The sequence below is a fragment of the Cyrtonyx montezumae genome, unplaced genomic scaffold (genome assembly GCF_038088225.1).
Source record: "Cyrtonyx montezumae isolate F1298 unplaced genomic scaffold, pur_monq_1.0 scaffold_8, whole genome shotgun sequence".
Lineage (NCBI taxonomy): Eukaryota > Metazoa > Chordata > Aves > Galliformes > Odontophoridae > Cyrtonyx > Cyrtonyx montezumae.
This window is the reverse complement of record NW_027072089.1, coordinates 61,116,066-61,133,682: the sequence shown is the minus strand read 5'-3', so window position 1 is coordinate 61,133,682 and position 17,617 is coordinate 61,116,066. Positions and strand designations below refer to the sequence as shown.

The 17,617-nt window shown below is 41.1% G+C and overlaps 1 protein-coding gene across 1 annotated transcript in view; it reads right to left on the bottom strand.

Moving 5' to 3' along the window:
* MOCOS (molybdenum cofactor sulfurase) overlaps positions 1 to 5,561 on the bottom strand; it is a 205,782-nt gene extending 200,221 nt beyond the window's left edge. Inside the window, exon 1 of the mRNA XM_065752644.1 lies at positions 5,450 to 5,561. Coding sequence (XP_065608716.1) covers positions 5,450 to 5,561 — 112 coding nt within the window. The remainder of the gene's footprint in view (positions 1 to 5,449) is intronic.
* Positions 5,562 to 17,617: the final 12,056 nt, after the last annotated feature.

Genomic DNA, 17,617 nt, shown 5'->3' with positions numbered 1-17,617 from the left:
CTCTCAGTAAGAGATATGAGATCATCTTGTGCTTTACTAAAGCAAACACTGGCCTGTTTTAATAGTTTCATACACTAATATACATCTTGTACAGATATTAATTTTAGAGATAACGTTATCTTTTAATTAGAAGTGCAAAGTTTTCTAAATTGCTGTCTGATACCCTGCAGCATCTATGAACTTCCATCAAGTTTCTTTCCAAATCTATTTTTATTTAAATCTCTACATGTATAGTTAAATATCTCCTGTTCACATAAATTTATTTCCCATTGTAAAGAATCTAGTCCCAACAGATCAACTAAGCAGTCCTAAAATGCATATCAATATTCTCAGTTCACATCAACCACATCAGGCTAGTACGTACTAGATTGGTTTCTAGGGTTTCCTCTGTCCATAAGATTTCTGTATTCCAGGTGAGGCTGAGAGCTTTAAGAACACTGTGCTTTGTGACAGGCAGTTATGGACCCAGCTTAATAGTGCAGTGGATATTTTGGGGGGGGTATTAAAGACCCAATCTGAAGTTAAAACTGAATTACACCTATTACTCTGCATAATACAATTCAAAAATGACATTACCTGAATAGTTGTGGGATTTTTTTCCCTCTCAATTAAAAATCTACTTAATATAGAGGTATAACAATATCAACTACTATTCACTAAGAGCTGTGTCCTTCATGAAGAGCAAGATATCACCCAATACTGTGTGATCAGCTGTAACATCAGTTCTGCACAGAGCACGCCAGTGACAGCTTATGAATCCTGACAGCAAGATAAATAATTCCTAAGCCGTACCACCTGCTTGTAACCAGAGGAAAAAGAAAACACTGGGAACTGATGCACTGGTGTTGCAACTAAGTCCACTTCACATTCCACATACAGTTTCTTGAAAACAATCTTTTAGATAATATCATACGTAGGCAACTCTGAATCACAGAATACCTCAAGTTGGGAGGGACCTACACCCCCAGCTCCTCACAGGACAACCCCAAAAATCAGACCATAGGACTGAGAGAGTTGTCCAAGCACTTCTTGAACTCCAGCAAACTTGAAATCTTGAAACCAAGAGGAAGCATTAGGACTCTACATTAGCATCTATACTGATTTTCACAATATGTAGTTGTCCAGTTACACTACAAGTATCACAGCTCCTATTTGCAATGTCATCTGCACCTACTAAATCATTCCTTAGTGTCCTCTAGTGCTTCAAACTGTCCACAAGCAGCCTGTTTTGTTTTCCTACAAGGAAAGAGTGCGCTCCACAAAAATCAAATCACTCTGTGACAGTGGGGCCACAGAGAGATCCAGGCAAAAACAGAAGAATTGAACAGCCAGAGATCTCACAGCCACCAATGAGCATGCAAACAACCCTTGCACAGCAAATGGGAACATTTGCTCCCAGCTTTTCAATAATAGGTCTCACTGGTCACTTCCACTTTCCCTAAAGAGCCAGTTCTGAACATTTACAAATATGCTTTCTTATGTCTTGAAGAAGTCACTCTAGATAGTCAAAATCTACATAGCATCATTTTCTGAATCAAAATTCTACAGAAACTAGCTTTTACAGAGAACCTTTGGGATGCCTCTTGTACCTGATTCAAGGTTTACTAACTAAAGTTAACGTAACAACTCCAAATTCACCCTGCTGAAGTTTTGTAACATGTATTATTTACTCATTTTACCAGTGCTTGGGCTGTAACATCCCATCCACAGTCTAGTAAAAGCCAGAGGTCCTGGATATTTGCACTCCTGTCAGTGCATTTTGAGGGGAAAACAGCTTTTTCTTTCTTACTTGGGACCAGAGCACTGTGGACAAAAAGCTGAAAAGCAACATTTTCATACTTCACAGAACACAAAAACATTCTCAGTCTGTTTTTCAGAAAGGATTGTAACATTCCTAAACAAGACTTAGTACAGGTAGCAAGGGTATAACGAGAAGAGTTTAGTGGAAATAAGTCCTCTCTCCCCCCCCACCTTCTACTACTTCTGAAAGTTATGAAGATTTCCTCTCCATTCAAAATGAACTAGAGATAAGACAACTCAGAAACTTACTCTTTAGCACAATTAGCAGCTCTTTCAGTCACCCTAAAATCTCCCAGAGAGACAACAAAAGCAGTCTCATCCTTCCCCTACAAGTTGTTTTCATTACCTTTGGGCAGGAGAGGTAAGCACTAGATTAACACCTGTGCCAATCTCAGCACGCAGGTGAAATCCCTTTACCTTGCAGTGTCTCCCAACTCTGTAGCTGCCTAGATTAATGCTGGCCAGCAATAGGTGCCAGGGCACATGAGCATAAGATGGCAGATAACTTGCTTTTGGTTTAGCATGCCCTTGAAAACAATGAGTCAAACTTATTACCAAATTAGTTCATAAAATGACATGATGAGACTTGACTGTTGCTAACTGACATTCAGTGTTTCTGTTGAATACATGCAGTCTTCACCAAGCAAAAAGAAAGAAAACAGATTCATTCATAGGTAGAAAAAAACAGTAATCAGCAATTGAGCAGAACAAATACAAGCAGAAGTGGAAGACAGCTACCAGAGTTGGTCTTCCCTTTAAAAAAGAAATACAATCAGGTTACAACATTTCTAAGATTTATATAAACAAAGATTTACAAAACAAACTCAGACATAGAACTTTCAGAAATACTGGTTTGACAAGGCAACCACATTTCCATGCCAGTGAAGAAACTGAGGCAACACCTGCAATTACAATCAAATCAACAGCCACACACACTATAAGCTCCTCAGGCTTACAGCATACCCATCTACATGGCTTCAGCTGGCTATCAACAAAATAACTCTTGATCTGAAACACCAGAATGCATTTCCCATTTCTTAAATTCAGCCAAAACTCCAGATTATCCCACAAGACAGAACAAATATGCTCTTCCGTACTCAGAGGACAGAGCTGACCTTTCCTAACATCCACTGAGAACTGAAACACACTCAAAACCTGCTAAGCCTGTCCGCTACTTATAGGAAAAGTAGCTGTGCAAATAATTACCAGCAATATGAATAGAAGGTAGTATTTTTATGTAAGATCAAGTACACAGCTATTACTTAACTGAAGAACAGAACAAGCTCTTGCATCAGTGACCAGTTCGGGATACAGTATTTGAGTTTCAAGGAACCAGAGGCCAATTCACTACTCAAAACTTAGCCCTATGTAGCTTGTATGTACAAAGACAATTCTATTGTTAGTTATATGTAAACACAAATACTACGACAACACAAAATTAGTAGGGCATTAGTTCTGGACAAGTGACATCTAATGTGGCAGTGCATTTCACATTAAAGGTGACTGTGTTTTAGTTCAAATAGCAAGTCAGCAGCCCTTAAAGAACACATGACCACTAATACACTGTTTTTTTATTTGGGGGCTATAAGTTGCCTGTCATTCTTGGAAAACTCCCACTGAAATAGACACAGTTAACTCTGAGGAGAATAGTGGCACACAAGTAAAACTAGAAAGGCATCTTAGGACTAAATGCTACATCACCAATCATGTCAGCTTTCTTTTTTGAAAACATGATATAAACTGAAGCTGCTCTTTCCTTTGCTATGATAAAAATCACAGAAGCCTGTTTATTCCCATTAGTTAACAACAGAACCTATAAACTCCTGATTTCTTTATCCATTTCTAAAGCACAATTTACACTGCAGATAAGGGTATGCTCTTCACAAGATTAAAGTCAAGGTCACATACTGCACAAGCACAGCTGCCTGTAAAACAGGGATCAGTTTCACTGACTCCACATTTATTTTTAGAAGGGGCTGTTCAAGCCCTCAGCTAACAGCCCTTCAATTATAAACGTGAAGATAAACTTTGGCTTAAAAGGTAACATTTAAGGCTTCTGTAGCAAAACAGACACAGCCCTACTGATTCAAGCCATTCCTTTCATCCCCTTACAGACTCTGAATGGAAAATCCCCAGCACACTCCTTAATAGCCCCTCTGATACAGATAAAATAAGACCTCCAACAGACTTTCGTGAGATCACAAGTGGACCACCTCTGAAAGAAGAGCTTGGTACCACACTAAGTCCAGCAGCTGGTGTCTGTAGACACATATACTGTATCCTCCCAACAGACACTTGGGTAAATATTCATACTAGAGTTACAACAGAAGCATCACCACCACTAAACCAAAGCTGTATCACACAACAAAGGTTTCCACCATCCCTAGAGAGCACCATGTGCACAAGACATCCTTAGTGAATGCCACTAAATGCCAACAATCAGGAAAACACAAATATATCGACATGCACTAAGTTTTATTACCATGTGCCGCCCATGAATAACTGGCACTTCAAATACAGAGCTTTGGGCTTAATTCATGGCCATCTATGCAAGAACTCCAAAAACTGTTCACATAAGTCAGCAGCAAAATCAGGATTATTATACACCTCTAATGATGGAACAATCTTTGAGGCATGTCCAAAATGACTAGATAGCACAAGATATTGTTATTAAATATCTAAATATAGAACTCATTCTCTTTCGCCCAGAGGACCCTGTTGATAATGCTCTTTACCAGAAAGGGTAACAGTACCACTGCATGGAGGTGTTGCAATTTGGTAGGCATCCAGCAGAGATCAGTACACAGAGCTGCTGCTGGGTTCTCTCGGAGTCATCATTCATACAGCCATAAAGCTGCCATAAAGACTTAGCCATAAAGCTGACCTGAAGCCAGCAGAGATCCAAGACTTCTGCCTAATCTCCTTCACGTTCTGGCAGGTCACTGAAAATGCCGGTAGCTAAGTGCCTAAAAGCCCCACTAATTTCCTGCACATCACACACAGAAGGCCCCTATAGTCACTACTGCTGCTGCTAACCTGTATATCAGCCAACATCACTTTATTTCAGCAAGGCAATGGAGACCTAGAGCTTCAAAAGCCATTTGGTAGCATCCACAGCAAGGTGCTAAGACCTTTAGCAAACCCAGCCCACCAGCTCTGAGGCAGAGAGACAAATAAGGTCAGGCTTTCCCTGCCTTACACATTACAGCCATTTCCAAGTTCTTAACTACTGGAGAGATGACCCCACTTTTAACTCAGGAATAGCAGGTAGCGTTACACATATTGACAGCCATCAGTTAAGGAGACTAATTTTCCTTATTGACATGAGGAGCTTTTGAGACAAATGAATGACTACTTATGAACTGAACAAAACATCACAATCTTTAAAAATATATAAACCTCAAAAATAGTATTCTTGAATAAAAGTCAACATTATAAAACAATACACATGGTTAAAGGAGCGTGACTGTAGTACAGTGCGGTAGACTGTGTCAGCTAAAACACTTTCAGACAGAGTTAAGTATGCTCCTAATGCTCTGCCTTCGCGGAGACCTCGAGCTGGGCACCAGGCACATCCAGCAGACTCCGTCTTTTCAAGCATCCCGCTCGGGCCGGGTGCCCGCCTCGCCCCGCCCTCCGCCCGCCGTACCTCGGAGCCGGGGGAACTCGCGCTCCCGGAGGCCGCGCAGCTCGCCGCCGTAGCCGTAGCCAGCGGGGCAGCTGCGCTGGAAGGCACGGAAGGAGAGCGGCTCCACGGCCATGCCGCAGGCTGAGGCGGCAAGAACCAGGAGGACGCAACACAGCGTTCAACTTCCTCCGGACGGCCGGGCCGAACCGCCCGGCAGTTCAGCGCCCAGCCCGGCTCCTCCCGCCGCCCGCCCCCGCGGGGCAGCGCCCGGCCCGGGCCCGCCTGCCCGGGCTTGGAGCCCCGTGCCCCGCAGTGCCAGCGCCAGCCTGAGGCAGCTATTAGCCGGAGCGGCTCGGAGGGCTCCAAAGGGAGCCTGCCTGTTCCCTGCTCTTGAGCCCTCACTTAATCTCTCCCCTAACTAATTTCCCCTATTTCCCTTTAGTACAGCTATTGGCTGCTGTTAAACGCACAAGGCTCATACTTCGTGCTTGAAATCTGCTAACTCCTCCACCCTGCTGAACCAGCACAGATGCCCTGTGCTCAAGGTATGGGACCCCAGCAGGCCAACAGCCAAAAGCAGTGGTACCAGACTGGGTATCAGAACTGCAGCCATTCACCTAAAAGCCTTTGCACTGTAGAAGAAATCAGAACCATGGACACATTGTCATAGGCAGAAGTTATTTTCTCTCCCCCGTCTATTTTCCCTCAAAAAATAAAAAAAAAAAAACCAACACAACTCTTCCCATTGCATCATTTAACAATAGATATTCTACACGCAGCTCTGGAGAGCACCCCAACTTGCAGGGAGTTAAATTCCCCCCCCCCTTCCCCCCCCATACAGCTGTAAAATGTTCCATTTGTTAGAGTGGACCTGCAGCAGGCTTCTGGTAAGACAGACTCTTTACTGGAAATGCTATCAACCAATCATCAGTGAAACAGGAAAGCAAAGAGAACAAAGTCCAGTCCAAACAGCACTGTAAAGATCTTCACTTATGAAAACATGCTAAATAAAATCCATGGAGAAAACTAAAGAGTTTGCTTGATGTGAAATAGCGCCCTAATATACCCCCTACTTTATATATTAGGAGATTTTGTCCTGTTTAATAACACAGTCTTCTGTACCTTGATATCAAACCTCTCTCTAACACTAAAAACAGGTCCATTTTTGACTGTATTCATGACCGTGGTAGATATATAGACATAGACTGTGTCCCATTTCCAGATGTAGTCTCTTCTTACAGGACCTTATGGTCTGGACATTATGATGTTCACATCAATGCAATAACTCTACACGTTGCTTAAAGTTCTTGGTGTTATTTTAAGATGCCAAAACCAGAACTAAAACAAGAGCATAGTCACATCATCTACAAAATTCACTGTTTCACTTTGGTGTACTTCTCAGTACTCAGTAAACTTTCTCAGGTTCTTTCCTAAAGAAAGGCCCAGAAGCAGAACAAGAACAATTTAACTTGCCCATTCCAAGTCTCAGCAAAGTGAAGTGACACTTTGAGGTAAGTTAGCTAGTAGGTTTCTTGATTCATACTACCATTCCTTAGAGTATGTTACAAAATACAGAACAGGTATCTTTAGTCAGTGCACTTCGACAGTAATTTTGTTCTCTCTAACAAAACTCATAAGAAGCAATTAATAGTAGCCTCCACACAAACACCTTGCAAACAACTCAAAAGATCATACGCTCATCTATGAAAAGGTTCACTGACCTCTGGCAGCTTTATTGAAAAGGAACAGGACATCAGTATTGGTCTATTTCAAGGCAAATAATAAACCATAATCATAGCGCCACTATATGACAGTAGAGCACATACTAGAACGTGCTCATTGGGAGGACTAAAGAGTACAGACACGGGCTGGTACAAGGGAAATACAGACTAGAAGAAAATTTTCCATGAGAGAACACTAGAGCACAGCATTTGGAGGGGCTACAAAACTTTTATACTAAGGGAGATGGAAAGCCTGCCAGTACACAGCCCTGAGCAACCAGCTCCCAGTGTGCTTTCCTAATAATTCCAATGATCAGCAAAATATTTCTAAATAATTAATGTTTAGCTGTTAGCATCAGCTCTCAGACAGCTTGGCAAGCAAGAAAAAGCTTGTTCTAGGGCAGGAGCATGGATTGCACAACCTTTTTCTGTTCCCTACAGCACATTTTTTGACTGCATTTCTAATATGCTGTACCTGTATAGAAGTCATCAGCACAACACTGAGCACACGCGGGATCCCCACTGATTATAACTATGCAGAAAATTATATTCCTGGTAAAAGAGAAAAACTAAGATCTCAAACAGGCCAGAACAGCTGAGAGGTATCTTTGGAGGTCACCTAGCCCAACATCTTCCCTGGTCAACTAAGTTGTTCTTACTTCCACTACGCCACTGATCTCCAGCAGCAGTCTTCTTTCACAGTGATGACATCAGCTGGCACTACTATATAAAAACATCATACACTGCATTAAGTCCACACACCATGAACTTCAATTTCCAAACCCTGTTATACGTTTCTTGCTACACCGCTGTGAACTACCCTAAGGCACCTTTTACAGTCTTCTCTCTTCAAGAAGAGAAGTGACAAGGTGTAACACTGCAACATGATGAAAAGGGCAACAACGACAGCAGAGTAACAATGTCCTAAGCTACAGAAAGTGAGGATTTGCTCAAACGCAACAACTCCGGGCACAGACACAAAGGAAAGACTACACTTACACTTGGAAGGCCACAGGTACACAGATCTCCATCAAGATACCTCTGCTGCCACTGCAAACTCTTAAATGAGGTCTAAGAAGAAATGAATCCTGGCTCCACCCCTTCCAGTCACTCAGGTGACTCGCATGCATTGCATGCGCCTGAGCTCCCTGGGTTGGCCCTACCTTCCCACCAGGTGCTCAATCACTGGCTCAAGCCTTGAGTTAACATTTCTACTACAGATGGGTAACATAAAATCGTAAAATCCTTAAAAGTTGGAAGGGACCTTTGAAGACCACCTAGAACAACTCATTCCCCAGGAATGAGCAGAGACATCCATAGCTAAATCAGCATATTCAGAGCTTGGTCCAGCCTGGCATTGAACACCTCCAGGCTAGGGCAACCTGTTCCTCACCACTCTCCCTGTAAAAGGACTTTTAAGTTTGAAACCATTTCCCCTTATCCTACCACCACAGTCTCTGCCAAAAAATCAGCCCCCTTCTTTTCTGTAGCTCCCTTTTAGATACTGAAAGGCCATTATTGGGTCTCCCTGGAGTTTTCTCTTCTCCAGGTTGAACAGTCCCAGCTCTCCCCATGTATCCTCATAGGAAAGTGTTTCTATTCTGTATAAAGACAATAGGAATGTAGTGATAACACAACAAAAGCATTAGTCACAAACCAGCAATAGGAAATAACTAGCTTACCCCATTCCAATGATAAGGGCTTGCTGGAAAACTCCAGAAGGAAGTAATCACCATGTAGAAATGTTTTCCTCTCACTACCAGCCCCTAAATACAGGTTAACAAAGGTGAATTGCTTGCATCTGCACTCCCAGGGATGACCACATCTTTTCGCCAGGTGCTCAATCACTGTTTCAGGCCATGACCTAACAGCTCTTATACACATCCCTAAGGTCATTTCTTTGCCTCTCCTCCAGGCATATTTCAACTGGTCGTTGTCTTTCCTGGACTGGAGACTCCATAGCTAGGTACAATAATCTAGGTGAGGCCTCAGCACAGAGTAGAGGTGCATGATTACTTCCCTCAGCCTTCTGACCACGCTTCTGATGCAGTCCAGGATGCAGTTAGCTTTCTGGGCTGCAGGGACACATTTCTGGCTCATGTTCAGCATCCCATTCACCAGTACCTCCAAGTCCTTCTTAAAAGGACTGTGCTCAATCCTTTCATCCCCCAGCTCATATTGGTAGAGGGGCTTGCCTTGACCCAGGTGCAAGACCTTGTACTTGTTGAACCTCATGGGGTTCTTCTTGGCCCACTGTTCAATCCTGTCTAGGTCCTTCTGTGTGGCATCCTGACCCTCAGGCATGTCAGCCACACCTCACACATGGATGTTCATGAAAGGTTCTGGGATAGAGAGGTTTTGCTCTAAGGAAGAATTTTTGCCATCAGACAACTAGATTCTGCTCTGCTTCTCAGCTGATACCAGAAGCATTGGTGGAAATGAAGGTTTCAGACATTAAATGTTTGCACAGAGCTCGGCACAGGCACAGACTTTTTTAAGAATGCCTTACAAGCTTATTGCAAACCAAATCACACTTGCTACACATACCCTTTCTTATTTGTTCATTATTCACAGAATGAATTTTCACCCTGCTGTATTCCTTTTCTTATCTTGTCATAGAACAATGAAATAAAAACAATTCTGCTCATTATGGGGACATCCTGATATCTGTACACAATTCTCCAGTCTGTGGTTAGTTAAGTGATTGATCTGAAAAACGTGTATCAGAAATTATGCAATTGCTTACTGACTGTAAACTGTTACTTATTGATGGTCAGGAAAACTTGAATACATCTAACCCATCACATGTTTACAATTAGTTACAAGACACCTATTTCTTTTATGGCTCTTTGAGCCCAGCAGATATAGAAAGCTACTAAAGCATACATGGCAAACATCAGGATTCCAACTTCTTGTCTATCCTGGTGCTGTAACACATTTAAGCAAACAAACAAAACCAAACAAACATAAAAACCCAACCCCACAGTAATTAAAATTGTGTAGAAGGGGAAAAAAAAAGTTTTCACTGATATCTGATATTCTGTTCCATAGATGGGTTGTTGTCATTAGTAATAAAAACAATCATAGTTCTTCTCAGGATTAAGGCTGATAACTGTGAAATGTTTAAGTCTGTTTGTCAGCAGCAGTCTTTCACTAAAAAAATAATAGTCCTTAAGGCCCTTCACGTGGACAAACCCCCACCAATCATACTCCAGTTGTAGCAGAAGCAAGCAAGAAAAAACAGTGGAAGAGATCCACTGAAACCACAGCAGGGTACTGTGGCAAACATGCAGCCCTGGCAGAGTTGTAGCCCTATAAACCTCTGCATCCTCAAGCTGATAGTGACTGACCACAAATAATCACAGTTATGATGAGATTGTTATAGTTGCACAGCTGCCATGTTGTACCCCATTTCCACACTCCTGTTCAGTAGGGTGTTTTACATTAAAAACTCTGGGACAGAAGCTTTCTTTTGCTACTCTTACTGAATGTTTGCCCAAGGCAAACCCTGGTCCCATTTTGACAGGGTCATAACTTGAGCTGGCACTTTCTGGTTTCAGCCCAGATAGGGCTGCACTGCAGCCTTTGGGTCTTGGGTTGGACTTACTTGGTTTAGGCCATAAGCACAGAGACTCAATGAAAGTATTCAATTCCTGCAAGTGTTGCTACTTGACATTCACAGGGTTTAACAGTTATTAGAATGTGATTTATTGCAAAAATCATGACAAAACTTTCTGTTGCTAAGTAGAATCCAGAAGTTCAAAGGGAGATTTGATCACAAGAGCCTTTGCTTTCAAGAGGTTGGCTGTGCTGCAGAGGTGATGTGCACAAGTTTGAAAAACAGGAGCAAGGCTGTCTCTCATTAAGTCATTGCAGGCTGACAGCCTCATAGCCAAAGCAGATTTGAGAGAAAACATTTGTTGGCACCCACTGTCATCCCAAGAGATACTCTGGATGGAGATGCAGAGAGACCAAATCCAACATATATGAGGAATGTTAAAGATGTAAGGAGACCAGAAACGAGTCTGGTTTGTCCTCACCCTCATCACCTGTCCAGAGAGGGCAGTTTTATCACGAGACACCTGTTACCCATCAGTACTGCACACAGAAATCAACCTGAGTGATAAAGCAATGCTGGGTTTAAAATTACAGGTTTCAAATCAGAGCGTATCCACCATGACTAGAATTTGTAAATGCATGGAGCATACTAACGCTTTTTACTTCTAATATGATGTATCCAGAAAATATAAACATCTTCAATCTCTGACAGAGCTACAAGTGTCATGAAGATATTTCACACTGAATTATTAATATGGATTGGAGAGCCATAATCTTGCTGGTTGAGGCTTAGTGATGCTGACTTTAAATGGCAAACAGATTTCCACAGTTGCGAAATCCAAAGAGTTTCATATATCCACATACAGAAATGTAGAGAAGATTTCTGTACTGCATAATAGATGCAATACATCCACGTATGTGCTATTTCTGACCGCAGAGCTTACAATTTATACCTGTTATTACAAACTACCAAAACCCATTCCCAGCAGTTACATTTGAACATGCTGGCAGCTTTGTCAAAAATTAATACTCTCTTTCTTTGAAATGGCTTTGCAGATTTAACTATGCACCGAAATATGCAACAATATTTTTGGTTCCACTTCCTGTTCTTAAACTTTTTCTATTATCATCTGATTGTTCAGCTTAAAAATTCAGAATCTTCTGCTCAGACTGAAAAACAATGTGAAACAATTATATGATGATCTAGTTACCAGTTGAGCTTCATTATTTTCAATATTTTGCTCTGAATTATTCTTTATTAGCTTTTCAGCTACTCACAGCGTCTGTTAAAAGATATACTTGACATCTTTCTTCCAACACAAAGTTAAATTATATTTGATGCCGTTGAACGATTTTGCCACTTCTGTTAGCACAGTGAGGTATTGTGAACAGTGATTTTTATGAATTTTTTTTTGTTATACAAGATCTTCCACAGAACTGCTCATTTCCAAACACAAGAGCTTTCACTTTGAAGATGCCTTTACCCTGAATGTCTGAAGTGCAAATGCATGGTGGGGAAAACCAAGTTCCCCTTAGTTAATTTAAAACAATCCATTTCTTACTGAGTTTTGACATTCCTTTCTGTTCTTGCAGATAGGTTCCAAGCTATAGCAGACAGTTCGCTGAAGTAAAAACACTTACTACATCTACCCAGAGATTTTTGACATAAAATCTACCTGTGAATTTTGAAAATCTTGAAAGTGTTGGAAACTCATTGTGAAAAGATGGAAACCTCCAGCTTGAGACTGGAAGCTTTGATGAAATGATAAATGCTGTTTTTCAATTGGGGCCTTTTTCAAAATGATTTTGACTAGACTGCTGTGAAATTTCAAAAATAAACATAAATGCTTCAATGCAATCTCAACTATGCAGGACTACTCTGCAGTAAATTCTGAATGACACTGTAACCATCACTTGCCACTTCAGAAATCTTGTTTAGCAGTCTTACTTCACCTTCAGGACTCAACGGTAAGATAATCGATTAGATATGATGTACTGACCAGTGACCAGCATGACACACACCTAGAAACAGCCTGCTATATGAACTGAGCTGGGAGAAAGAAAATACAGAATATTAGTAAACACCTTTAATTCTCCAGCACAATGAAAGAAATCCCATTGGAGAAGGAAGAGAGGTAGCTGGGATTGACAAAGGCATTGCAAGAAAAGAAAAGGGAAAGTCCTAGGTTGAGTGTCTTTATTTTGCATGAGTTTTGAAATCAAACCCTTGAGCACCTCTGAAAATACAGACTTCTATGACTCATGTTTTATAAGTGCCTTTAGGAAAACATGCTGGAGTTTTGAGTCTCTAAATATTCTAAGTATCTGTAAGTGCTAAGCTCATTTCCACTTAATCAGAGAATCTTCAGAGGTACTTTAGAGCAGGCTTTAATAGAAAACCTTTTGGCTACGGTGCTGCTTCGTGCAGAGGTGTTTGAAAGCTGGTGAAGAGGGCCAGTTGCATTAATGCCATTCTCCACTCAGATTTTCCATCGAGTGTGACATTTAACCTCAGCAGACTAGATCAGCACATCGGTTTATTAAATTGCTCAGGAAGAGCAATGGGCTGACTCACTGGTGGAGCATTGCCTGTTGGCACAGAGACTCATCATTTCAGCATGAGGTAGTGCAGCATCTCAGGCTGCTGCTGCTCACAGGCAGTGACATCTCCAGATATCTTCATGGGCTCTTTCCAGTAACCTTAACCATTAAGGAAAAAGCTAGAGAACTCAGCTCGACAAGAAGAAATCTGCGCTGATAGGAAAAAATCACAGACAAAAGCTGGGGAGATTAATGCCATAGGCAACTAGATTCTGTTCAGATCATCAGCTTAAGATCAAATCTGGTTGGAAAGAAACCAGTTCCTCCAGCTGATGTTGTGAAAGTTAGTACTTATGCTGTTTCAGCATAGTGCCTAAATCTCTAGTTCAAAACTGGGACTTAAAATCATATTGCACATACCTGCTATAAGTGCCAAGTTCTCTGGGTCATCTGCAGCAGAAAGTGCATATAGTCTGGTGATCAGCTGCATGCTACAGGAAAATATTTATTATCAATGTACTAAATAAAAACTGGCAAATCTGACTCTAGAGCATTGTGCGTCCTGAACCTTCTCCCCGAGCTCTTGGGGAGACATTTTCACCTTGGTACACTGTCTATGTTTGGATAGAAAAAGACTAAGATTTACACCAAAAGCTGACTCCCAGGACAACTGACATCAGTGAGGGTCATCAGAAGCACTTTCTTGGACTCTATCTAAGATGTCAGTTTGATTCAAGCCTGTGGTTTGTAATAGTCAAGAGCTACAGTGCTGAGCCAAAGAGAGGAAAGCATGCAATAGAAATGTGATTAAATTACTGCACAACAAAACTTGAGCTGATTTATAGGATAGGCTTTAAAATCAGATATGCTGCATCAACACTCCAAGCATTCTTACATTTCAAGCCGTACCCTTTAAGAGTTTTCATTTAAATTTTTTATACTTCACTTTATAAAAAATTAAAAGAAAGAAGTTTTCCTGCAATTAAGAATTACTCTGTGTACTTCTAGAAAGGGGCTGCCTTTTTAAGATGTCGGACCAGCGGCGTTTCAGTAATTGGAGTTGACACTTGGCAAAGCGAACACGGACGGCCCTGCCAGGATGGCTCTCGCTTGTGTCCCCGCACAGGGACATGTCCTGCTACAGCACCTGAGTGGCAGGCAGCCCCCGGTCAGCTCCTCGGCATGCCGAAATACCCAAGTAAGGGACTGGAAACAGTCCACCCTTATTTATAGTACACAACAAAGGATCAGGGGATTTGCGGGAAGGATGTGAAAGAGAAGCAATTTCAAAGTCAGAGCAATTGGTAGTAGCAGAAGGAAATAAAAGAATTTTGCATGAAAGTGAAAGGCCAGGAAGAATCACAAAGGAAGCTCCCGTTTAAACAAGAAAGAGACATCTTCCTGCCAACTGTCACGTAAATGAAAGGCGTTAATGTCAGACCTTGACAGGCAAGTCTGAGAAATTTGTTACGCTGATATTGCTCAGATTTTTTTTTTTTTTTTTGACTTTACAAGGCCCTTTTAGACAGTAGCAAATGAAAAAATAGAGAGAAGGGGAAGCTTTGTAAGTAAGGTGATGCGGGGGAAATCGAGTCAATCTCATCAAGGCTATGACATGAATATAATGAATATAAATGAAAACCTATTACCCACAGCAACAAGAAATCACTTGTGGGATTTCTCTCTGAATGACATACCTGAGACTAAGCTCAGCTATTCTGTAGCTTGCCAAAACTGTTGATAGATAATTCTTTATGTGCAGGCAGTCTTAGCCTGCTTACTTCATGGCTCTGGCAGCAGTGTTCACAGCCCTGCGCTGACAGCAAGAAAAGCCCACTGCTTCCCAGGATCAGAGATGCTTGAATTTGTAATGAGAAGTTGCTGTCACTTTGGAAAAATGTTGCATTGCAGCTTCAGATAATTTTTTTTCCGCAGCCAAGTCATCTGAAGTCACTCTATGTACATCACATGAATTCTTCAGTCAGAAGGCTACAGCCAGGTGCTGGCAGAAAAGATTATCTACCTCACCTGAGACAGAACTAAGGCTTTCTGTGATCTTCTGTACCCTAAGAGTCTCTTGATACCAAGCAACTGTGTGGCAGTTCATGTTAATAAAAGTGCTGATGCATCCCCCTGTACCTAATCACATCTAACACCATGAAAATGCTGTAGATTATGACAAGCTACATCTTTGTTCATTAAAACTGTGTATAAATAAATAAAATTGTCACTAGCCCATATTCCAATATTTTTACGGCTAATAAAGGAAGACATAAGCTTGAAGCAAGGAGACAGCACCATTCCAATGTTTACAAAACTCTACTGGATAAGAAAAACATGTATTTGTGATAATAGATTCTGTACATTTTTGACTCAGGATACGTATCCAAAGTTGAAGAGAAGAACATATGAAGCCATTTCATTTATTTATGAAATATGTATAATTAGAGGCTTGATTTTATTTAGGTCACGCAATTGCAGGAAGTCTCTTTGAATTAAGACCTTGCCTTTGATAGCAATGAACAAGATTCTAAGCATATAGCACAACACAAAATTACAAAAGAACTACAGATTGTTGAACTATTTCTTATTGAGAAAGGCAGTTGCTACCCAAATCCTGTGAATTGCATTGGCATGTACCATTAACATTTACAACGCTAACAATCATTCTCTCCTACCCTACAGAGGGGATCACTTGTACTGTATGCAGGGTCAGAGACAGCTTTATGGTAATAACAGATGAAGCTGTCCTCTCTTTTCACATGATTTCTCTCTTTCTAGCAGAGAGAAATAGATAGCTGCACTTATCTTAGGGACACAGAAGGAGATCTCTTTCATGAGGTAAGAACTTGAAAAGAGAAATTCCTGGAATGTGTATTTCTGCAAGCAACATGTAGAAAAAATAAAAATTAAATAAAAAAATCTCCAAGCCTATCATTCCATGCTGTGCAAACCCTGCCAGTCCTAGGACTGCCAAAATAAGCCCTAACCCTCCCTAGACATCTATGAATTCTGTATAATAAAGCAATTAATAATAATAATACTTTGGCTTATACAGCACTTCTCAGCTGAAGTTATCAAAATACTTCACAAAGCTTAACATTTGGAAGGGATTTAAAGCCTCAGTACTCCATGACATAAGCCAGAAAGAACAGTAGGAGAAAATTCCAAGTTATTATTTCAGAATTGCTTGGTCTTATGTTCTTGCACTTTCCTCTGAAACATGACCTCCGATCTCTGCTAAGGATAAGACACTGTTCTGATCCAATTGTTTCATGATTTTTGTTTTTAGACTGGAAAGGCAGAAAAAGTAACAGATACCATTGTACAGAATCAGGATGCCACTGAGCTGATTAGATAGAATTATTTAAAAATTGCAAGGAGAGATCTACAGTGCAGATCACCAGCAGATCACACTCATGCTCCTTACAACCTAGTGCCATTCAGCAGTCTCATTGCTGTGGCGTGTAAGACTGTATCCTGGACTATTTTAGCAGAGAAAGAAGTGAAACATATGTTCATATATACCTCAAAGATCTGTATTACTTTATTTATTAATAATCTTCCATAGCATAACTAGTAACACTTTACCATATAAATGTGCACTAAGCTAGGTTCCACTCATAAGAAAAGAAAAAGTAAAGCAAAAAGGACTGAGTTTTATCTCTCATACAGTGCCATTTCTGATTCAGGAATATGTTCCTTTTCTTTATTTCATTACCAGTGTTCATTGCTGCATTGCATAAAAAGGCAAAAGTTAGATTAAGGGGGCTTGTCACTTTCTGCTAAGAATTAAATCCATTCAAATAACAAAAGAGACCTAGTTGTCACAGTATTTGTCATGTCTGCCATGCTGCATCCTTACAGGATAATGAAAAACAACAGTCCTTGGCTTGTGCACATGCAATAATCATCATGGAAGCTTTCCAAATCCTCACGGTGAGATGTCAATAGAAAGGATCAGAGAGGGGTCTGAGTGCTGCGGGGGGTGGAGGGGGATGTGGAAGCAGTCAGAGGATGTTCTGAGAAGAAATACGTCCCTATAATGTGCAATTCTGTTCTGCATTTCCCAGCTGTATATTGCAGCCAGTATCAAACTACTGATTTGGGAAATGTAGCTGACAATTTAAACACTGAGTCCAAACTCCATTTTTAGATCCACTACCCATGAAGGCGCAGCCAGGAGTCTCCAATGGTATTAGTACACTTCTGCAGTTACCTATGACTGTTCTCGTAAATACATACCGTACTGCTAAGTCATTAATTTACCAGGATGAGGAATGGGTTAGGACAAGAACACTGAAGTCGCATTCAGTGAGCTATCACACACAGCAGAAGGCCTTACCCTTACTCAGCAAGGCCCCAAGGC